At 56.1% G+C, this 21,975-nt stretch overlaps 2 protein-coding genes and 1 long non-coding RNA gene across 13 annotated transcripts in view; 2 read left to right on the top strand and 1 right to left on the bottom strand.

Annotated features, from left to right (window-relative positions):
- The window catches only part of CFAP99 (cilia and flagella associated protein 99), a 41,413-nt gene extending 28,845 nt beyond the window's left edge, over nucleotides 1-12,568 (bottom strand). For 5 of the 10 annotated variants that reach the window (XR_012377822.1, XM_073891322.1, XM_025887475.2 and 2 more), the window contains exons 1-2: nucleotides 11,070-11,330; nucleotides 3,203-3,330 (exon numbers count right to left, since the gene is read on the bottom strand). Coding sequence is in view for 8 of the 10 variants with exons in the window: in XM_073891322.1 (XP_073747423.1) it covers nucleotides 3,203-3,313 (111 nt within the window). In the remaining 2 variants the exon portion in view is untranslated. Of the gene's footprint in view, nucleotides 1-3,202; nucleotides 3,331-4,455; nucleotides 4,522-6,424; nucleotides 6,528-11,069; nucleotides 11,331-12,261; nucleotides 12,387-12,542 lie in introns of those variants that run through there. The other 5 variants (XM_073891323.1, XM_073891318.1, XM_073891320.1 and 2 more) reach the window with 5 other exon arrangements.
- Nucleotides 11,843-21,975, top strand: part of ZFYVE28 (zinc finger FYVE-type containing 28) — a 105,988-nt gene continuing 95,855 nt past the window's right edge. For both annotated transcript variants that reach the window (XM_073891315.1, XM_025887399.2), the window contains exon 1: nucleotides 11,843-11,930. In XM_073891315.1, the coding sequence (XP_073747416.1) occupies nucleotides 11,892-11,930 (39 nt within the window). In that variant the 5' untranslated portion in view covers nucleotides 11,843-11,891. The remainder of the gene's footprint in view (nucleotides 11,931-21,975) is intronic.
- On the top strand, nucleotides 17,691-19,234 carry LOC141372432 (uncharacterized). The gene is made up of 2 exons (XR_012377685.1): nucleotides 17,691-17,916; nucleotides 19,092-19,234. It is a non-coding gene; the product is annotated as an uncharacterized lncRNA (long non-coding RNA).

The raw sequence follows: 21,975 nt of genomic DNA, 5'->3' as shown, positions 1-21,975 counted from the left end.
TGTCATGCCGGCTGGCCACGTGGGGCTCTGGGAGTGTGCGGGAGGGAAAGGAGTGGCCCAGGGCAGGGCCCAGGGAGTAATGTCCCCCAGCGTCCATCCCCCCTACAGGAAACCCTCAAGTCCACCATTGTGGTGCTCTAATGAAACGATGCCTGTTCCAAAGTGACATTAACTGTGGGGGTCGAGCTTGGAGCGTGGAGAGAGGGAGGGGCCCTTCTCATTCCCAGCCCTCCCTGAGGGCTCGGCCGGGGGGCACAGGCCACTTGCTGGCAGCATGCCTGGTTGCTGGTGCCATCACCCTCACTCCCACCTGCCCCTCCTTCCCTCCTCCAGCTCCAGCCAGCTCTTCTGTGCCGCTGTCAGGCCATTCTGGAGACTGGTGCCTAGAGAGGCTCAACGCCCACGTCTCAGCACCTACATGTGCCGTGACCTGTAGACCAACCTGCAGAGAGAAAGTCAGCGCGCTCTTCCCCCAGCCCACAAGTCCTTGGACTTTTCCCCACCCTTCAGCCAGGCTTCATCTGACCACCTGAGGCATCCTCTCCTCTACCTGGTCCCCAGAGCCCAGCATTCCGGCAGCCACCCTGAGTGTGCCACCTGGCCCTTGGTCTCTGCCAGGAGGCTCCCTGTCTATGCAAATGTCCTGGGGCAGCTGTAACAAATTACCACAAACTTGGCAGCTGGAAACAGCGGGAATGACAGAAGTCCAAAACTGAGGTGTTGCAAGGTCAGTCCCTTCTTGGGGACCGGAGGGAGAGTCCCCACCGTGCTTCTCCCCATGGGGGGTGATTGCAGCAATCCCGGTGTCTGTAGCTCATAGATGTGTCACTAAACTCTGTCTGAGGTCACAGGGGCCTTCTTCCTTGTGTCTCTGCGTCTGTGTCCAGATTCCTCTCTTCTTATAAGGATGCTAGTCACTGGATTTGGGGCTCCCCCTAAATCCAGTACGATCTTATCTCGAGATTCTTAATTATATCAGCAAAGATGGCATTTCTCAGTGAGTCACATTCACAGGTAGCCAGCAGTTAGGACTTCAACTTATCTTTTTTTGAACTGAGAAACCTGCCCTCCACCAGTCGGCCAGTCTGTTTCTGTGCCGGATCATTCTCTTCCAGGTGACAGTCTTGAGCCTTGGTCTAACAAAAGCAGTGGATTGCACCAATTTTCTGACAGCTGGAGACAAGAGTGTGTTGTCCCAACTGTCGGGACTCGAGGTGCACATTTGAAAGGATCTGGGAGGACCAGCGTGTCAGAAAACTCAGCTGCCTCTCCGCCTGATGTGAGCATCGGCGCCCCTCTTAGGGATGCCGGGCAGCTCCCCGGGGCTCGGTTGGGGTGCTGGTCTCCCCCCCACCACAGAAACGCACACAGGGGGGCATCATGCAGGGCTCGCTGGTAATAATCTATTGGTTGTGGGGAAAAACACCCCACACTATTGTTGTAACAAACCCAACTTTCTGTAATGGTTGTTATTGAGAAATGAAGACATTATTAACTCTACTGTTCATGCCGAGCAGGGGTGAAAGATTTGGAGGGGTGAGGGCAGGGGAGCTGGGGGCACAGCAGACACACCAAGGAGCCTCCTTGGAAGTGGAAGGTGAGAACCTTGGGTGAGGTCTTTCTTTTAGGACGAGAGGAGTTAACAGCAGTCATGGCTGCCGGGAAAGACCCGAGGTGGGCAGACGGACACGCAGCCCTGCCTGGGAGCAGTCGAAGGGGCCAGGCTGCAAGCGGGCTCTGGGGAGGCCGGTTCTGCTTGGGGACAGGGCACTGTGGCCTGGCACCTCCCCCCCGTGCCGAGGGTCTCAGGGCAAGAGCTCAAGAGATGGGTGCAGGGGTGTGGGGGGACTGACCCCTGCCCGGTCCTTTCCTGAGTGACACTGGGGAGCGGGCACCGGGTCAGCAGTCCCAGGCTTTCTCTCGTGGGAGTCTCTGGTTGCTGGAAGCCCTCCAGCCTTTGTGTATGCACACTGCCCAGGGCCCCGGACACTTCGGCAGGCCAATGCCCGTCCACCCTGCCCCCTCTCTGTGTTTTTAGGTTGCTGTACCACAGGCAGCCAAGGAAGGGGGAAAATACCCCACCACACCCCGAGGGAAAGGGAGTCCATCTGTGGTCCGGGGCCCGGCAGAGGCCGCAGCTGAGCAGGTAACGGGGCTGGGGGGGTGGCGCCTAGAGGTGGGGCCTGGTCACAGCTGGGCCCCCCGGGGGTGGGTGCCGTGAGTAGCTCACACGGGCCCTGGTAAATGAACACAGCTGCGGCAGCAGCAATTGGAGGCACACCTCCCGGAAGGAGTGCATTCGCCACCGCGACCCTGCCTTAGCGCGCGTGCAGGTGCAGGTGTTCTCCCTGCTGGATGACGACGGGCAGGCAGTGGGCGGGGGGGGGGGGGTCCCACAGCATTTCCTGAGGCCCCATCCAACAGGGCCTGTGTCCCAAAGTCCTGAAGGCAGGCCCCCACAGTGCATGCTTCTGCAACCCGAGCACCCCCTCGACAGCTGGCCGGCGGACACAAGGCCAGAGTCCTCCATCCCAGCGAGGCCTCTGAGGGCTGCTGAGGGGCAGGATGTGCTGCACCGCGCTGCTCCCATCCCACGACCCCGTCCAGCGGACTCTCTGTGTGTGCTTGAAACGGGGTGGGCTGCAGTTGGGGGAGGAGAGCACAGGGACCATCCAGGGGCACAGGGACATAGCCGAGTCACTGGGGGAAGGCCCCTTATTTCTTCCAGGTGTGGGTCACAAGAGGAAGGAGCTGGGGGCTCCCGTGGGCCTTGCTGCTCTGTGGGAGGCCGCTCAGCTCACTCGCTGCCCATGCAGAGCTGCCCTGGGGAGGACGCCACTCTCCAGAATGGCGGCTCATCCAAGCTGACTCTTAACCTATTTTCAGTTTTGGATGGTACCGCACAGGCATGTCCCGAGTCGCGGTGCCACTGTTTCTTTTCATGAGACTGGTCTGACGCACATTCTGGACACCAGGAGTGCCTCTCGAGGCACAGAGGGTTTCCTGCCCTGAAGGGTCACCATCGTGACCTACGGTGACATTGAGCATGCCCAGGAGCTGTGCCCAAGCCTTCTCCCCAGGTGGGAAAGAAAGCAGCTGTGAGGAGGGGATTTGATGTTGTTTGGCTAGAAAGTAACTAGCTACATGACATGTGTCACTGGCACACCTCCCAGTGAGCCCTGAGTGGCCACTCTGAACCTACCTGCAGGGCGGTGGATGCAGCCTCCAGGAACTGCTCAGGACTGTCCTTCTCAGGCTTAAATTTATTCAATTGCTCAATGACAGTTTCAATGCATTTTCCGTAGTAGGCCATCTTCCCAGGGCAGGACCCTAAAAGCAAACCACTCCAGGTCACGCCCTCCAGGGCCTCTAGGCTGCCAGGTCAGCAGGTGGCAAAGGCCGCCACAGAACCCTATCAACAGACGGTCGCCCCCTGGGAGCCTGGGGCCTCTCAGAGTAAGGTGTGTTAGAGGGAAAGAGGGACCCCAGCTGCAGTAACCTGGGCCCACTTCCTGGACTGTGTCCCTGCTGGCCTCTGCTACCCGAGGGGCCTGGGCTGGCCTTGGGGAGCCCTCACCCACAGCCCCTGGAGGCTCCCAGTCTTCCCCAAGGTGGCCCCAAGCCCTACAACTGTGCAGGGGTGGGCATGACCCCTGGGGGGTGGAGCTCTGAACATCTCTCAGCCCAGCTGGGGTTCAGTGACAGTTTATGCAGCAGGTCTTGCCCAGAGGGGCGGGTGACCTAATCCCAAAAGGGTGGGGCAAGAAGAGTCCTCGGGTCACCAGATCCAACACCCCCATTTTAAAGATGAAGGACCCAACACCTGGAGAGACTGCACAGTTGGTTAAGTGGCCAGGCCCGGTAGAGGCACTGAACATTCCAGAAACATACTAGCTCCAGGAGAATGGTTTGCCCAGAGACCCTCTCTGGGAGACCTTGGAGAAGCTGCTTGGGGTGGGGCTGGGCTCCCAGGAACTGGTTCTAGCAGGTAACCCCCAAATTGCCCTTGGGGGGTGGCCAGGCCCAGCAGAGTCTCCCTCCCCACCTTCCCCTTTGTTTCACCTACTTGAGCAGCACCTCTGGGCCACCCCCCTGCTGGTCTTCCCAGGCTCCAGTTGTTGGCGGAGCCAAGCTACTAGTGCCCTGGGGACAGTGGGGGCACTTCTCCTCCACCCCCAACAAATTGGGATGGCTCCAGATAGCAGCCCCCAGACCAAGGTCCCCCAGGGGAGACAGCGGAAAAACAAACCGTCACTGGGGTCCCCAGGGAGATGGCCGGTCCCAGCTGATGCAGCTGCTGGCTGAGTCCCCCCCCCCCCGCAAGGAGAGTGAGGACCAAACGCCCCTGGACACCTCTAAGAACCTCTGACATGAAACGCTGAAGCAAGCCAGGAAGAGGAGTAGCAGAGTTAAAGTTCAGGGACAACTATACCACCTCCCAAAGATGAGTCATACGGTATCCGAGGAGCGAGGAACTGTGGCAGAAAACGGAGGCTTGCAAATGAAAATATGGCAGCAGAACTAAAGATATAAATACAAGAGGTGGAAGGTAAATTTGAGAAAATCTCCCAGAGAGCAAAAAAATGGAAGTCCAGGGGCCCTGGGTGGCTCAGTCGGTGAAGCGTCTGCCTTCGGCTCAGGTCATGGTCCCAGGGTCCTGGGATCAAGCCCCATGTTGGGCTCCCTGCTCCGCGGGGAAGTCTGCTTCTCCCTCTCCCACTGCCTTTCCCTCTGCTTGTGTTCTCTCTCTCTCTCTCAAATAAATAAATAAAATCTCAAAAAAAGATGAAGATACAGAAAGCAGGAGACAAATACACAGAAAACCAGAGAACCACTCCAAAAGGTCCAAGTGCCAATTAACAGGTGCTCCAGAAAGAGAAGAGAAGAATCGAGTGAGAAGATGTTCCAGAGATGAAGGATGGGTTGGTTTCCCTGTGGACAGGGCTCCCAAGCGCCTTTTGTCGCCAAGGGAGATAGCAGGTGGCCTCAGAAGGGACAGGAGTGTGGAGTGGCTTCAGATTCCCCAGCAGGGAATCCATCTCTGACCTGGAGAGAAGGATGACGTGGGCAGACAGGCAACGCCCCCCACCCTTCCTTGGGGAGTGAGCCCAGGAGGGGGCAGACAAGTGACTAGGAAGCAGGATAATTTCCAGGAAGGTGACAGCAGGTGGCAGGCCAAGGACATCAGAGCCCAGCACATGGGGCTCCAGCAGGAGCCCTGCACGTGGCACAGTGCTGAGTGGGTTTTAGTGAGTGCTCAGGGAAAGAGGCTTCGACACTGCCCTGGTCAAGTTCGGGACCGGTCTGCATCTTCGCCACTCTGCTGGCTGCACACCTGGGCCCCACACCACCCAGCCCCCCGGGCCTGACTTGGGGCTGTCCCCTCAGGGGCTGCTCTGGGCCCAGCCCTAGCTCTGCGGGGACCAAAGCCAGCAAGAACGTCTCTTCTATGTGACCAGGAAAGTCCTCTTTAAACCGGGAAACACACTGAAACCGGCTTAAAGCCCTGATGCCGAGCTCAGGCCCCGGAGACCCAGCCTCAGGAGAGTCTGAATTCGGAAACCAGCCAGTGGTCCTGCAGAAACCAGGGCAAACTGCCGGAGGCAACAGCCGAGACCTGCGGAGGACTCTAGCGTGACAGAGTCCCTATTTCTACATCAGATCTTGCCCCAAAGTGCGCATGAGCAATCAGTACCGAGTGAGCTAGCTCCAGGCACAACCTGGAGGAATCTCAGAGCCAAAGGCGGCACTGAGGGGTGTGCAGCTAGTTCTTTTTCTCCATGTGGGGTCTGGACTCCAGGGAGTGGGGGTCCCTCCCTGGGGCCTGGCTTGCAGACTGAGGGAATGCCAGGCCTGGGGGACCCTGGAGGAAACACTGACTCTGGTGAAGTCCTGGAAAAGACTTATTTCTATGGTTTGCAATCTTTGCTCTAGCAAGATCGGGGTTTTCTCCACCTAATGCAGCTAATGGACAAAGGGACGTCCTATTTTATTAAGTAGGCTCCATGTCCAGCATGGAGCCCAACATGGGGCTTGAACTCACCATCCCAAGATCAAGACCTGAGCTGAGATCAAGAGTCAGATGCTTAACCAACTGAGCCCCCCAGGTGCCCCTGACAAAGGGACTTTTTAAAGGCCACAGAAAGTGGTGGCCACCCCTCCTCACCCTGACCACCCCTCCTCTGGCATCAGAGGCTTTGCTGGGCATGATGGAGCTTGGAAGCCTAGAGGCCGGCGGGCTGCCCGTGGCTCCTCGGGATGAACCCCTCCTAATTGGTTTCTTGGGTTCATGTAAACCCTTTTCCCCTGGGGCCCATGTCTGAGAGGCTGTGGGACATTTCCAGGTGAGGATCACCCAGTCTGGCTGTGCCAACTAGCCATAACCCCCCTTACCAGGTCTCCCAGGCCTGGCCCTCCATCTTACCCCCCAGCACATCCCTTGTCCTTCCAGACAGGTCTTCGGGTGTAGGGGGAAGGCAGGAGGACCTAAGGCCTCTGGTAGATCCGACAGGGGGCGATGTTACGCTCTGAGGGGAAGGAGGTTAGGGGAGGAGTGGTCTCAGGTCAGTGGAGTCTCCTGCCACTAACAGCCATCATGAACAAATCCCCCCAAGTTCTCAGCCCCTGGGGGACCCAGCCAGGTGTCCTCTCCCTGGTGAGCTCCTAGGTGTCTCACAACACCGAGTGCAACCACAGCCCCTTGGAGCCTGCCTTCCTCATCCCCCAGCGCTTCCCTCCTCTGTGCCTCCTCTGAACTCGTCCAAACTTGCATGGCACCTCCGTGAGCAGCTGGCACAGGACCCTGCTTTCCTGCCTCTGAGTTCTGGTCCTTAACCAGAGCTGGTCCCCAGCAAGAGCCGCAGACATCTCTGTGGGATGAACGACAGGGCGCAAAAATGTGCAAAAGGATCCAGTACCCTAACTGGTACTCTTAGTTTTAATCTGAAAGATGGCTTTGACATCCAGAGATAGACCTCCCCAAAGATCATATTAGTGGTTTTTTTTAAAACCTGTGCTCCCACAAATCCTATAGTTCAACAGAGTTCAGTTTTATTGTTTCACTTAACTGGAGGATAACAGATACTACAACAAGATTTACTAAGCGAGTAAATGTGGAAGAAAACAAACCCCATGTTGAGTTGGGGGCTGAGGTAGGGGGTCACGCTCCCCAACCCCAGGGAAGATTTCCTGCCCATGGAGCCCGAGGTCCAGGCTGGTTCTAAAACTCTCCCAATAGCCTCTCTGCCCGATTCCCGATAACATCTCAGGGGGAGCCATAACTGGGTGAAAGAGGCACCATGTCAACATAATAAAGGAAAATAACATTTACACATTCCAGAGCTCACAAGGAAATGAATGCAGCTAGTAAAAAGTCTGTTTTTATAGAAACAATGTTAGGGATGCAGGTTTTTTTTTTTTTTTATCGCTCCTGCTGACCATCACTTGGGGGTGCTGCCCTGGGATGGGGTCTGGCCCTTGACCCTACCTTTCTGCATCTGCTCTGAACACAGCTCAGCCTGGGGGAACCACGTACAGTCAGGAAAGGGCTCCCTCCCTCCAGCACCTGATGTGGGCAGTCTGCATGCATGGGAGCTGCTCCTGGGCACAGGATGACTTCCCTGCCCTCCCTCCTGTCCCAGAGCTGGAACATTCTGGAGAAAGCATGCTCCAAGAGGCCCTTTGGTGATGACGCAAGTCCACGAAGAGCAAGAGAACCACCCGAGGCGTCCCCTCAATCCAGAGCGGGCCTGGATGGAACAAACTGGAAGCAATGACTGCATGCACCAGGTGGCAGCTGCAGAGGGGACTCTATGGGGGGCTGTGGGGAGGAGAGGGGAGTCCCTGGCTCACTGTCAGGCCCAGGGCTCCTGGGGCAGGGGCTCTGAATCCCCACCCTGGCACAGAGCCGCTGCGCAGGAGGGTGGACATCAGGGAAAGAGACCTTGGAGTTCTGCATTCTCACTGAAATTAGCCTATGAGCTTAGTCAACATAATGACATGTTTGGGTGGGAGACAGGCAGTAAAGGCATCTGATTCTGATGCATGCTCTTAGCTCCTCAGCTTTGTTTTAATGGGGTAAAACCAGATATGTGGGAAGTGGCATCCAATTCCCAACATTTAACTCCCCTAATCAAGACTTGACTGTCTCATATTTAAGGAAACTTTAAAGGTGGGCTGGACCAAGGCTTCTCTTTTCTTAGCAAATCCTTTGTAGAAAGGAATGAGGTCACAGGAGGTTTAAATTCCATCAGACACAAACCAGTTCAACACTCTCAGCCCCTAGAGAGCCTTCATTTACATAGATACCAAATGTGCACTAATTCAAATATATTCTTTCCTTGGTTTTTGATTCTGAATAAAAGTCTCTGAAGGATTTTTGCCAAGTCATGCTCTGATGGCTTGTGCTCAAAGTACAGACCCACACGGTAGGTTTTGCTGGTTGCTTTTTAATCTCCACTCCCCCTTTCCTCCTGAGTACAAAACACTGAGTTTTAGTTGGGTTTATTGCTGCCCAGCCAAAAGATGACATTTTCTAACCTCCCTGGCAGCTGGGTATGCCATGAAGTGCAAGAGTGTGAGATTTCTGGAAATTCTTTCTGAAAGGCAGAGGCATATACGCTTCTTCTCTTTTCCATCCTGCTGCCTGGACTCAGGGAGTGATGGCAGGAATTTGGGCAGCCATCCTGGACTGTGAGGAAACATGTTCAAGATGGCAGAGGAGAGGGGCGCCTGGGTGGTTCAGTTGTTAAGCGTCTGCTTTCAGCGCAGGTCATGATCCCAGGGTCCTGGAATCAAGTCCCACATCGGGCTCCCTGCTCAGCGGGAAGCCTGCTTCTCCCTCTCCAACTCCCCCTGCTTGTGTTCCTGCTCTCGCTATGTCTCTCTCTGTCAAATAAATAAATAAATCTTAAAAAAAAAAAAAAGATGTCAGAGGTAGAAGCGAGAAGAGTCCAGTCCCTGACCGCTTTTTGTGGCTGCTATACCTTCCGGGATTGCCTCCCCCATTAACCTCCTTTATGGAAACATGAATAATCTTTTTTGGGCCACTATGATCTTGGGATTTTTCATTACATGCTGCTGAATCTAATCTATAAAAAAATTTTTTTAAAGATTTTATTTATTTATTTGAAAGCATGTGTGTGAGAGAGAGAGAGAGAGAACATGAGCAGGGGGAGGGGCAGAGGGAGAAGCAGGCTCCCCAAGAGCAGGGAGCCCGATGTGGGACTCGATCCCGGGACTCCGGGATCATGACCTGAGTCGAAGGCAGCCGCTTAACTGATTGAGCCACCTGGGTGCCCCTAAAAATTTTTTTAAAGATTTATCTATTTTAGAGAGAGAGAGAGCAAGCATGAGCAAGTGGGGGGAGGGTCAGAGAGAGAGAGAAGCAGACTCCCTACTGAGTGGGGAGCCGGACCCAGGGCTGTATCCCACAACCTATGAGATCATGACTTGAGCCAAAACCAAGAGTTGATGCTTAACCGACTGAACCACCCAGGGGCCCCTAGGTGAACCTAATCTAATTGATACACCAACTTCCCTGAGGCCAGCCCTCCTTCCAAGCACAGTTTTAAACTGGGAAGCATAGGAGGGAAGACTCGGCACAGCCACAACAGCCCCAGCCTTGAAGTTGGACAAGGACAGAGGCATAGAGAACAGTCCCCCAGTTCCTACCCCGAGTTCTCACGCTAGAAGCACTGGCTGGGGAGGAGCAGGTCTTCTGGGGGGGAGATGGAGAGTCCATTTGGACATGTTGCATTTGGGGGGAGTTGTTAGACTTCCACTGGCAAAGAATAGGGAAAGGGGTCTGCAGTCCCAGGGCGATGTTCAGGCTCGAGATACAAGTTTTGGAAAGCTCAGGAGAAAATGGTTTTTTATCAGACCTCGTGACTGCAGAAGGTCACCCAGGGAGGGAGTGGAGAGAAGAGTTTCCAAGGACTGAGTCCCGGGGCTCTCGTGTTAGGAGGCTGGGAAACAGAGGAGACCCCAGCCAAGAAGACTGAGAAGGAGCAACCACAGGAGGAGAGGCAGGGAGTGCGATCTGTTCCAGCCAAGCGAGGATGGTGTGTTCAGGAGGAGAGCACTCAGCTGAGATGCCCGCTGCTAACAGTTCCAGGAAGAGATGGGGCTCTGATCACTGGACTCAGCAACATCGGGGTCAAGGATGACTTTGATGAAGAACTTTGGAGGAGAAGTTGGTGAAAATCTGATCGAATGGGCTCCAGAAAGAAGAGGCAGAAAGAATTGAAGATTAGAGGCAACCCAGGGTGGGGAGGGATTTGCTCCTAACGGAGCAGCGATTGGGTAGTAGCTAGAGGGGTGTGGGGAAGATCAACCAGGCACTCAAAAATGAACATGGCCCGCCACTAGCACGCAAGGAAATCTCCGAGGCTGCCTGCGTCCAGACTCATCAACTCTCATAGGCTAAAGAGGTCAGGGATCCAGAACAATCAGAGCACATAGCCCCTGGGCCACTAATGACATGAGTCTCAGAGAATGAGTTCTCTACCAAGGGAGACATTCCTTCCATTTCCTGCACCCCAAATCTGCACATATTTCAGAAGACCTAGAGAAATGGTGCTGGGTGGGGGCAGGGGAAAGTGCGAAGCTGCTGGGGGAGTGCTGTCCTTGATCTAGATCCCCTTCCTACAGCCAAGAGCACAGCAATTTCTCCAGCTGTCAATGGGAATTTAAGTGTTTTGTATTCAATACATCTGTTTTTAGCTCTCTGCTTGATACATAATAGGTTCTTAGATTTTGGTGATTGTCTTTATGGATCCAAATTAGGGCACGGTTGGGGGAGTAGTGAATATGGGAGAAAATCTTTTTAAAAAGCACCGTTTATTGTGGCGATTTTAAAAAACAAAACAAAACAAAAAAACACCGTTAACTTTAATCAAGGAGCTGGGAAGAAACCCAAAAAGGTGGTCAGCCAAAGCAAGATGAGAAGCAAGGAGGATGAGCACTGCCTGCAGACCATGGGAAGCTGCTGGAGAGAGGTGCTGATGCTGAGGGGACGCGCCTCGCCCTCCTCCCTATCGGCTCCCACCTGCTCCCTTCCCACCTCCTACCTGTTGGTCGGCTTCGTGGGCGCTCCTGCCGCCGAACCTCCCGTCCCACTTCCACCCGCCGCCACCGCAGATGCCAGGGCCAGCGGGTGCGGCAGGTCTCACGAATCCAGGCGGGTCCCCGACTTCACTCCGGCCCAGCCAGGACCTCCGCCACCAGCCGGGGCAGGGGGTGTGCGCAAGGGTGCAGTTTGGATGTCGTCACCTAGCAACCGGCTGCAAGCGCCGGAGCTGCCAGCGGAAAGACTACACGCCCCAGAATGCACAGCGCCCGCTGTGCGCCAAAGGACGCCGCGCCCAGGGCCCCGCCTCCCCGCAATCCTCCGTCGGGACTTGTAGTTTTTCGCCCTTCCCGGGAGCGCCGGGTCGCCCTCCGGCGGGGAGCGCGCCTCGGGCGGGGCGCGGCACGGCGCTGCGGGATTGGGCGGCCTCGGATGCCCGCGGCGGGCAGGGGGCTCGCTGTGCTTCGGCGCATGTGCGGCGCGCGGCGCGGTGGCCGGCGAGGCGCGGGGTGTCAGTGAGCCGCGAGGAGCCGGCGCCCCCGTGCCAGCGTCTGTGCGCCCGCTCGCCCACCCGTCAGCCCGCAAGCGGGCTGCGAGTCCGCGCTGCGCGCCGCTCGCGGAGCATCTCCGGCCGCGCACCTGCCCCGCGCACCTGTCCGCCGCCCTCTGCCGGGCCCTGCGCCCGGCTCCGCTAGCGCCAGCCGCCCAGGCACCGCGCGGGCCCCGGCCCGGCCCTGCCCCCGCGTCCGCCCCGCTCCGCAGCCGGGCCGGGCGCAGCGCTGCGGAGGCGAGGGCCGCGGGTCCGGGTTCGCGCGGCGCGGCGATGATGAACAGGTTCCGAAAGTGGCTGTACAAACCCAAGGTGAGCGCCTGTCCCTCCCTGCCCGGACAGACCCCTTTCCCTGTGGTGACTGGCCCTCTCTCGCCTGCCGCCGATACCGCCCCCTCCCCCCGCCACTCTGAGACCCGCACGCACAGTCGCGGGACCCCTGCGGCGGGTGCCGCCTCCCCCACCCCTCTCTAAGCGGGGTCCTGGACCCTCCTGCTCTCTCGCGCCGACCGGGGTGCGCTTTCCCCCCACTGCCCGCGACCAGGACGCTCCCCGTTCCCTGCTCATCCAGGTCCTGCCTGAAACCCCGCTCGCACCTCGCGGTCCCCGACCCGCAGCTCGAAGCGGACCCCTTCCTACTTACCCTGGGTCCTGGAAGGACCTTTCCATCCCTCTTCCCTGCACGGGGGTACCCCCTCGTTCTTCTGCCGGCCCCCGTTATCCTGGGCCCGGAATGTACCTCCCAGCTTCCCGCCGCACTCCGGAAGAGACCCTCTCCCCACTCCCCCAGGTTCTGGAGGGGACCCCTTTTTTCCTCTCCCGGGGTCCCGGACGGACCCCTCCCACCCCATCCCACTGCCCCCGCCCTGCCCTCCCGAACCAGCGCTGATCCGCTCCTTGGCCCAGTCCTTGGCCCGTGCCCACCGCGTGCTCTCGAATCCAGGACGGGTGCCCTCCTCGGCCGCGGGGTCGGGGTCCGGACGGCGCGCCCCGCGCCTCGTTCGCTGCGCCAGTCGCACTGCGGGCGCTGCGTCCTCGCCGCCTGCCGGGGCTCGTGTCCGCTGTGGCCCGCGCGGGGCCGGGGGCGGCGGTGCCGGGTGCTGGGCGCAGGGTCCCCGGCCGCAAGCGGGGGGCCGGCGCAGCGGGGAGGGCGGGGGCGCTGGGGTCCTGGCTGGGGGCGATACCGCTCGGGTGGGGTCACCGCGGCGACAAGGGACATGGAGGCCGCAGTGTCGCTGACCGAGCCGAGGAACCCACTGCTCCCCCGGGGGCTGACCACTTTCCTGGATCCGGCTTCCCCGCCCTCCCCAGCGTGGGTGGGCTCTCAGGGTGGGGGTTTCTTTAAATCCGTGCCCTCTGGGTGCGCCCATTCGGGGGAGGCAGCAGGTCCGTTTGGGAGACGGGCACCGGGGTCCTGAGGCGAGCCCAGAGACGCAGGGTTCGTGCTTCGCGGTCTTTGGGGTCAGAGAGTTCTCCGGAGTGTTGGGTTGAGTAGGATGCCCGCGGTGCTCCTTGCTCCGCCTTGGCCTCACCCGGAGAGGATTGGGGTTCTTCCGTGCCAGGTACAGCCGCCCTCCCGCTCCCGACCTTCTTGTCATGTAGCAGCTCCTTGTCGGTGCCACCCTGGTGCTCCCCGCTCTGTGTGTGGTCTGGGGCCCGCCCTGACCTCGGCCATTTTCCACCCAACCCCTGCCGTCCCCCCACCCCCAATCCCAGCCCCCCTGCTGTCCTGCTGTAGGTTGTCAGCCTCTGCAGGATATCTGGGCAAGGAATGGCTTTTTGCTTGTGTGACTTTTGTCCCCGGTTAAGGAAAAATCAAGTCTACTTGCCGAAAGGTCATTTCTAGGGTGGGCAGCATTATTTTTCCAGTGTATTTGCCAGCAAGGGCTGGCAGGGAAATGTATCACTGGTCAAGTAACCTTCTGGTATTTCCAAAAAAACTTTTGTCAGGAGTCTGGAGGCTCTGGGATGCTTTTCCCAGCCGTGGCTCTGCAGTGGCCTTGTTTCCAGGATCACGTAACTGTATCATATTGTTGGAAGGGAAGGAAAAGTAATCGTGGGCTCTCTGTTTCACTAATAACTGCGTACTTTCAGTGGCCCTGGCTGTTTCAGTTTAGGGGAAAGTCTTTAAAAGTGAAAAATGATATTGCCCTTGAGCTTATGCCCCAGAATTGAGAACGGTGTCCCTAGTTTTCCCTTCCAAGGCAAGCTCCAGGGGCTGGCCAGGGCGAGGTGGACAGTAGTGATGGAGAATCAAGCTGTAGGAAAAGGGAGAGGTAATGGTTCATCTTGTCTTCAGTGTCATCTCAGATCATGTTGTCTGATATTTGTCCCTGACCCTTGGACTCAAAGACACATCTGCATCTGAGATCTTTGCGTCTGGCCATGATGTGGTGCCCTGCGGTCAGCTTGAGCTTGGGCAGTCTCTTGTTTGAGATCTGTCTTCGGAGTTAAATATCTTGATTGTTTGAAGGGTTGGAGTATGTTAAGTCACCCCAGTAGCCTTTCATTTTTCAAACCAAAGCTCAGACTTTTGTCTTGGATTATGAATTGAATTTTAGGTGTCCCCTACCTTTCTGATTTAACCCATTTGGCACAAGTGAGCACAGAGTCAGTCCCGGGAAGATTCTGGGCTGGAAGAGCAGAAGTGTGAGTGTTAGCTGTGGGGGGATGTGTCTGGGGGAGACTGTTGCCTGCAGTTGGGATTTTTCCCCCCACTTTTTATTTAGATAGATACACAATTCAAACTGCATTCTTGCTATAATCCCTGCTTTGGTTTAAAACTGAACACTGAGCTGCTTGTTCATTGCAATGCAGTGGAAAATATTCTGAAGCCAAAAATATTCATTGTTCTTGCAGTTCTAAAAAGCATTTAGAAATGCTTTAAAACATTCTGACACTTAAAATTTTTGATATCTGAATCATTAATAAGTACCTCAGCTGAGTAAAAAAAAACAACCTGACGTGTAATATACGTGTTTAACATTAAAATGACATTACCTATCTCTCATTTTTCCATTTATTTTCTTTAAGGCAGACTTTTAAACCTTATGATTTTTCTTCATGTAAAGTGTTCAGATTTGTCAGTATTACCTGGACGGTAAAAGCTGCGTGCTTATCAGCCTGTCCTTCTTTGTGTTGTTGGTAGTGTGCTTTTTTGGCTTTTGTTTAGGGAAAGTCCTTCCAAGAAAGAGTTTAACTTTATTTTTTTTTAAGATTTTATTTATTTAATTGAGATAGAGAGTGAGAGAGAGAGAGAGAGAGAGAGAGAGAGAGAGAGCACAAGCAGGGGGAGCGTCAGGCAGAGGGAGGGGGAGAAGCACACTCCCGGCAGAGCAAGGAGCCTGATGCAGGGCTCCATCCCACGACTCTGGGGTCATGACCTGAGCCAAAAGCAGACACTTAACCCACTGAGCCACCCAGGCGCCCCAAGAGTTAGCTTTAAAAAGGTGAAACCTTTTGGAATAGTGGGTATCTTCATTTGAGAGAAAAATATTAATACTTATATTTCTTGCTGGGTTATAAGTTTCTTGTTGATGCCTGGTCACTGTGCTAAGGGGTGAGATGGTGGTGTCGTGGAAGGGGGTCCCACAGTAGGCCCAGCCAGGGTGTCTTGGCCACCATCAAAGAGCATCCTCATGATGGTACAGGTTAAATTTGGGCTTTCCATCTTTGAGGAATAACTGATGGGTGGGCAGGTGATGCTGTCCAGCTGGATGGGGATTACCATGCTCAGCCATGCACCCCATGAAGAGCTCTCATCTGTACCCCAAGCCACTTCTGGGGTGTGGGTCATTAACTTTCCTGGTAAATACAGTGCTTTAGTGGGTAATGTTTATCTGGAAACTTTCAGCATTCTGGGTTCAGGTTAGAGATGAAATGGCCTTCTTAAAGTGAAGCCTGAGTAATGGGATGGGTGTGTGTGCCTTCTGTAAGAAGGACTCTGCGAACTTTGTGAAGTGGGCCTGGGTGCACACCCAGGCGGGGTGTTTGTGGAACTTCCTGTCGGTGGCTGTTGACTTAACCCAGCCTCAGTGGGCTAGGGGCTCCAGAGCCCTGCCCGGGGTCCCTCCTGGTTTCCAGAGTCCCTGGCCACCTGGTCATGGGCATGGAGCTGGCCCTCTGTTCCTTGGCCACCTGGCAGAGGAGGGGGCCGCACCCTGGGATTGCAGTGGCAGGTGGGAATCCTCCAGGGATTAAACCAGCCGGTCTCGGGGCCCCAGGAAGGACCCGGGTTTGTTCTGCATGGCCCCCCAAGGTGCACAGATGCTGCGTAGCCCAGCCGTCCTTTCAGGGCTTCCCTGCAGAGGCCTGGAGAAATACACCTGAGGCATCAGCAGGCCCCAGGGCACAGAGCACCATGGGAGGGCCTGCAGTGGAGGCGGGTGAAATGTCTGGTCTTCCCTTCCCTGGGGTCCTGCTGCCTCTGGTCTGAGAGGGCAGCCTTGGCATGGGCCTCGATTTCCCTGTTGGAGCCTGCTGCTGGGTACAGTTTCAGGGGCTTGGGGTTTTAATGCGAACATGCAGCCAGGCTGCTGACGGATTGGTTTTCAGCTGATAAACTCTGAGGGCTCAGCTACGGCTGAGGCCGTCCTTGGGGTAGCTCACTTCTCTCTGTTTCTCTCTGAGGTGAGCTACTGGAAAGCCAGCGTTCTGGGAAGCCTGGCCACGCAGTCTGTGCCAGGGCTGAGTTCCATCTACCAGCATGTGCCTGGAAGAGAGGGGCTCAGGGCGTCCTGGGAAGGATGCTCGGCGGTGCTGAGTCACAGCAGGCTTGCCTGGCCCACACACCCATCTCTGTCATCCCTGAATTCGGAAAGCACGGGCCCCTCCCCGAGAGCCCTCCCTCCGATGTATCAGCACTGGGAGGCCTCAGGCACATGGGAGGGCCTCAGCGGTCCCCTGGCCCTGCAGGTGGCTTGCCGAGCCCACCCGGCCAGGCAGGGGGTGACTCAGTAGGAGGCTCCCGTCTCACTCCCCAGGCTTTGCCGTGTTCCTGTGTGTGGCCTCACACGCTAGCTCTGTGCCGTCGCCGTTTGCAGGGCAGGGAGAGGCTGAGTGGCTAACGGATGGTGAGTGTCCGTTCTCTGCCAAGTCTGATGTCATCAGTTAGGGGTCTGCAATTTACAATCAGAGCAGTATACTAATGGGAAATGTCTGATAGGGTTTCTGTTAAATGGGCGAGTCACAGGCAGGGAACATTTAGCGTTGCCTAACTGATATCTGGTCTCAGGGCCCAGCAGGTCAGCGCACTGCCCCCTGCTCTGAACGGGAAGCCTGCTGCGTAATTTTGTTCGACATTAAGAAGAGATGGGTAATTTTAGGATGCTTTAGTGCCTCTCCTAAAGCTGCCAGGAATTCCCAGAACACCAGAGATGCTTCTTTTAAATGTGTGAAAATGCACATCTAAGAGCCTATAAATGACTCAGTGGTCATCTGCAATTTTTGGTGGCGTAGCCGTGTTTTGTTTTGTTGCCATTGATGGCACTGGGTCACCATGGCTCCTGAGGGGTCTGCATGCGCCCACGCAAAGGTGAGTTATGGGGAGCACTCCCGGTTCAGAGGAAAATGGGTACCCGGAGTGCGTGTGCGGCAGTCCCCTCCCGTGCCTCACTGGTCTGTCTTGGCTGCCCGCTATGGCCTGTGTGTCCAGTGTCGAAGCCGCAGACAGGGCAGCAGAGGCTTCTGGGAATCCCCACCCCTTCCTGCCCAGCCCCGTGCCTCAGTTTCCCTGTTTGAGGTGGGGAATTTGAGGAGATCATCTCTGACCGGAGCTCATAGGAATGGCTCAGGAAATGACCGCTGTCCATGTCAGCGGCGCTCTCGGGCATTGAGTGAATGCGGGACCACGCGTGGGGCATTTTATGGAGTCTGCTGTCACTGAGGTTTCCAGTTACTTCCAGGTCAGCTTGAGAGTAACACTATCTTAAAAGGTGCATCCTGCCTCCCCCACCCTCCCTTTCTGTGGCACGTTGGGTACTGGGTTGCTGGGAACAGGCCCTGATTCAGGACACCTCAGGCATCCTGCTGGGCCTCATCACAAATAATGACAATGATGCATAATAATGACCCCGCCTCCTGTGCCCTCCCTGGGGCTGAGATGCAGCTGTGTCCTCATCTACTGCCTGGCTTTGCCTCTCCAGTGAGAATCCAGGGCCGAATTTCAGCCTGTGCAGGCATCAGTGGGCTCCACCATGTCAGGTCTGGCCTCCAAACCTCTCAAGCCTCCTCTGTTCCTTGGCCCGAGGCTTGGGATCCAGTGGAGGACGCCGGAGCCATGGCGTAGCCAAGGCTGGATGTAAGTGACAGCTCGGGGATAGAGCTCTATTGGTTAAGGGGCTGAGGTCTTGGGGGTGCTTGTTAACGATTGCTATTCCCTGTTTTACAAATGAGATCTCAGACACGAGATGTTAACCTTCGCAGCCAGGATGAGGGCAGGCTAGGTTTGAACTCCGGTCTGTTTGGCCCCGGAATTCGCAAGCACGTCTGTCCCGCGCTGTGTGTTTCCTGCAGGAAGGAACCGAAGCTGTCATAGGTGTTTACATGAGTCCCATTTGATGAAACAATTGCTTTTGTACTTTTCACAGTTGGATTGCAAAGAAACTTAGATATTGATGGGCAATTCAAGTGTTTGAAGGAGGAAGACAAAAATGAATGGATTTTTTTTTTACTGATCTGACTAGATTAAGCAGAAGTAGAATAGAACGTTTCATATTATGGTAATTTATGTAGAGTAGTTGGGTAAGATCAATGGAAGGTTTTTTCCTTCTTACAGTAAGTATTTTGAAGCTCTTCCATTTCTCCTTGTTTTGTGCTGGGCGGAGGCAGGGGAATGTTGGGGGCATTTCAAGTGGGGCTCCCTTCCTCGCTGAGGAGTCCTTTGAGCTCTGCATGGGGGCTCTGTGAGTCTCTGCCCTGGGGGGTTTGCCAGTGATCTCCCCTGACCATCCCCATGACCACCAACCATCGTACACTGGGTTCTTGGGGAAAACGGGTTTCCATTCCTACCCACTATGGGGACGGTGGCTTTAGGGCAGCCATTTTTCCTTTGGGTTTTTCGTTTTTGAGAATGTTTCCTGTTATTTTTAGGGATATTGTAATTGTAAAAAAAAGTCTAGAAGCAGAATCAATTACTTTCATGTCAGATACATTTAAGAATCGTATACCCATGGGGCGCCTGGGTGGCTCAGTCGTTAGGTGTCTGCCTTCGGCTCAGGTCATGATCCCGGGTCCTGTGATCAAGACCTGCATCGGGCTCCCTGCTCCGCGGGGAGTCTGCTTCTCCCTCTGCCTCTGCCCCTTCTCCCCACTCATGCTTTCTCTCTCTGTCAAATAAATAAATAAAATCTTAAAAAAAGAAAAAGAATCGTATACCCATGTTTATAGCAACATTATACATAATAGCCAGAACGCGCAAGCAGCCCAAACGTTCTGCAACGGTGAATGAGTAAATGAAGTGTGATCTGTCCACAGGATGGAAGGTTATTCAGCCAGGAAAAGGAAATTCAGGTTATAACATGGATGATCTTGACATGCACAGCCGCTGAAATGCACACTTTAAAATGGGTAATTGTATCTTATGTGACTTTCACCTGAGTAAAAAAAATTTAGCAGTTCTTGAGAGTTCTTTGAGAATTGTAACATTTTTATTTTTATTTTTTTTAAAGATTTTATTTATTTGAGAGAGACACAGCAAGAGAGGGAACACAAGCAGGGGGAGCGGGAGAGGGAGAAGCAGGCTTCCTGCCAAGCAGGAATCGAGCCCCAGTGTGGGGCTCGATCCCAGGACCCCGGGATCATGACCTGAGCCCAAGGCAGACGTTTAATGACTGAGCCACCCAGGTGCCCGGGGAATTTTAACATTTTTAGAGATAATCAAGGGAAAGGACATTTTGCAGCCAAGTAAAGAGATGCTCAGGACTAGGTTTCCTGAGGGGCTTGGTGCCCTGAGGCTCTCTGAAGCCACCCCTGGCAGGCCACCCCCCCAAAGCCACCTTGCTGGGGGTCTCATTGCCACTGACGATGGACCCCCTTGTCCCTGCTCCCCGTCCTCCCAACTGAGCCATGCCAGGCCCCTCTGTTCTGGGGCGTCTAGAAGACAGCAGTGATGCGTCCCGTGTGCTGGGGCTTGTCCTTAAGGCTCACTTCTGTCAGCTTTCTTTTTTTCTTTTTTTTTAAATTTTATTTATTTATTTGAGAGAGAGAGAATGAGAGATAGAGAGCACGAGAGGGAAGAGGGTCAGAGGGAGAAGCAGACTCCCCGCTGAGCGGGGATCCTGATGCGGGACTCGATCCCGGGACTCCAGGATCATGACCTGAGCCGAAGGCAGTCACCCAACCGACTGAGCCACCCAGGCGCCCTTCTGTCAGCTTTCTGAAACCAGAACCCACGCCCCTGGAGCTGCCCTGGGGTGAGCCAGTCCTGGTTGCATGCAGCGCTCACACCCTGTGCCCGCTCGCAGGTAGTGGGCGGCAAGGGGAGCCAGGCCCCGGAGGAGCAGCTGTTGAGCTGGGATTTGAGGGACCGACGGCAGTCCGCAGAGCGGGCAGGAAGGGTGCCAGGCATCAGGCAGGAGAAACTCCTCCAGGGTGTGGATGTGTGTGTGTGAGCGATGCTGGGAGGGCCAGGGGACCAGGTGGGGGTCACTGTAGATGGCGACCAGTCATTGGCTCTCTTAAGGAGGGTGGGGGGCATGATGGACCCCTCCAGGCCTGTGAGGGGAGAGAGTAGATTAGGTGGGGGGACCCTGGAAGCTGGGACTGGTGACAGAGGCCTGGCCATGGCTCAAGTGAGGGGATGGCAGCCAGGAGTCTGGGAGGGAGAGGCCTGGTGGGGAGGTTGAGGGGTGCTATTTGCTGGAGGGGAGTGCAGGGGAGGACCAGTGGGGTGAGGGGCCCGGGGACCTAGGTGGGAACTGTGGCATTTGAGGTACCCATGGAATGTCCACATGGAGGGTGAAGGCAAGGACAGTGGACCTGGGGCTCCGTGCGGCAGGCCTGGTGAGAGTGGACCCTGCCACTGCAGGTGCCCAGGAATGCTGATTCACTGGCACCGAGCTGGCCCGGGTGCTGGAAGCCAGGGAGCTCAAGCCCAGGGCTGAGAGCGCCGCTGTGAGAACCAGAACAGTCACCCCATTTCGCGGGCCACATGTGGGTGGGGCCCAGTTGCTCTTGCCTGGCTCCCTCCTGTGGCCTCAGTCGGCTGGGGGCCGGGCATTCATCTGTCAGCTGGGCCCCTGTCTGCATGGCCTCCTGTCCCCCCGGAGGCTGAGTGGGGGTCTCAGGGCCACAGTGGGAGTGGCAGGGCCTCCTGAGGCCTAGCTCTGAAGTCACAGGCATCCCCTGCACTGTCTCCAAGGGCTAGACCACCCGCCCCCCCGCCGGACGGGGGCCGTGTTCAGGAACAGGGAAATCCCAGCTCCTGGGGAGCACTCCACTTGGTGGCCCAGGGCCTGAGAGACGGGGAGGAGGGATGAGTGGGTGGTGGGGAAGCACGGGGCAGGGATGGGTTAGAGGGGCTCACACACAAATCTGTGCCCTCTGTGACAGGCGGCCAGGAAAACCCCACCCTCCACTGTGCCTGGGTGGTGCTCAGTGTCACTGGGGTGCCCGGCAGAAAAAAACGAAATCGTCTCGGAAACCCCTCCTGCCATACATCTGGTGTGGAATTCATGGTAAAAAAGTTACAAGACATGAGAGTGTGGATTTGCCTGAGCGAGAATCAGGAGCCTAACACACGTAAGTTTTAAAGCAATCCCACAGGCGGGGGAATGAAAGCCCAGGGCGGCGATGCGAGGGCCTTTTAAACAAGGAACTCCCTGGAACTCCCAGCAGTGAAGGAGATAGCCAGTGAACTGAAACTTAAAAACTAACCCCAGCCCCAAGGAAGGGGTCTCCCGTAGGAGGGGGTGAGGGGATCATTCTGCGGGTGGCCTGAGAGGTCCCAGCGTGGAGGGCGGGATGAGGGTCAAGGTGCATCTGAGGGGACTGGGGTGGGGGTGGTAGGCGCAAAGGGGGCCTTTGCAGGCGGCCAGACTCGAGGCCCTGGGGGGGCCGTGCAGGGAGCCACCCCCCGGCAGAGCTCTGGGCTTGCTGGGCCGTGTCCGCAGAGGGGATGAAATGGAAGACAGTTTTAGATGAAGGCAAAAGCGTAGCCACCCCCGAATCCTTGCTGCAGAAGTACTGGGAAGTGTACTCTAGAAGAAGATCAGAGTCAGAGGGCATGGAAGGAGGCTCCCTGCACATCCATCCAGCAATTAGCCCATGCAGTGAAGAGAAGCAGGGGCTTGGGCAGGAGTAACCCAGAAACAAGGGGAGTGGAGTTACCAGCCAGGAGCACCTGGGGGGGCTGGTGTCC

This window comes from Callorhinus ursinus, unplaced genomic scaffold (genome assembly GCF_003265705.2).
Source record: "Callorhinus ursinus isolate GAN/ISIS: 27379988/994484 unplaced genomic scaffold, GSC_fseal_2.0 scaffold4, whole genome shotgun sequence".
NCBI lineage: Eukaryota > Metazoa > Chordata > Mammalia > Carnivora > Otariidae > Callorhinus > Callorhinus ursinus.
This window is presented reverse-complemented; position numbering and strand designations above follow the sequence as displayed.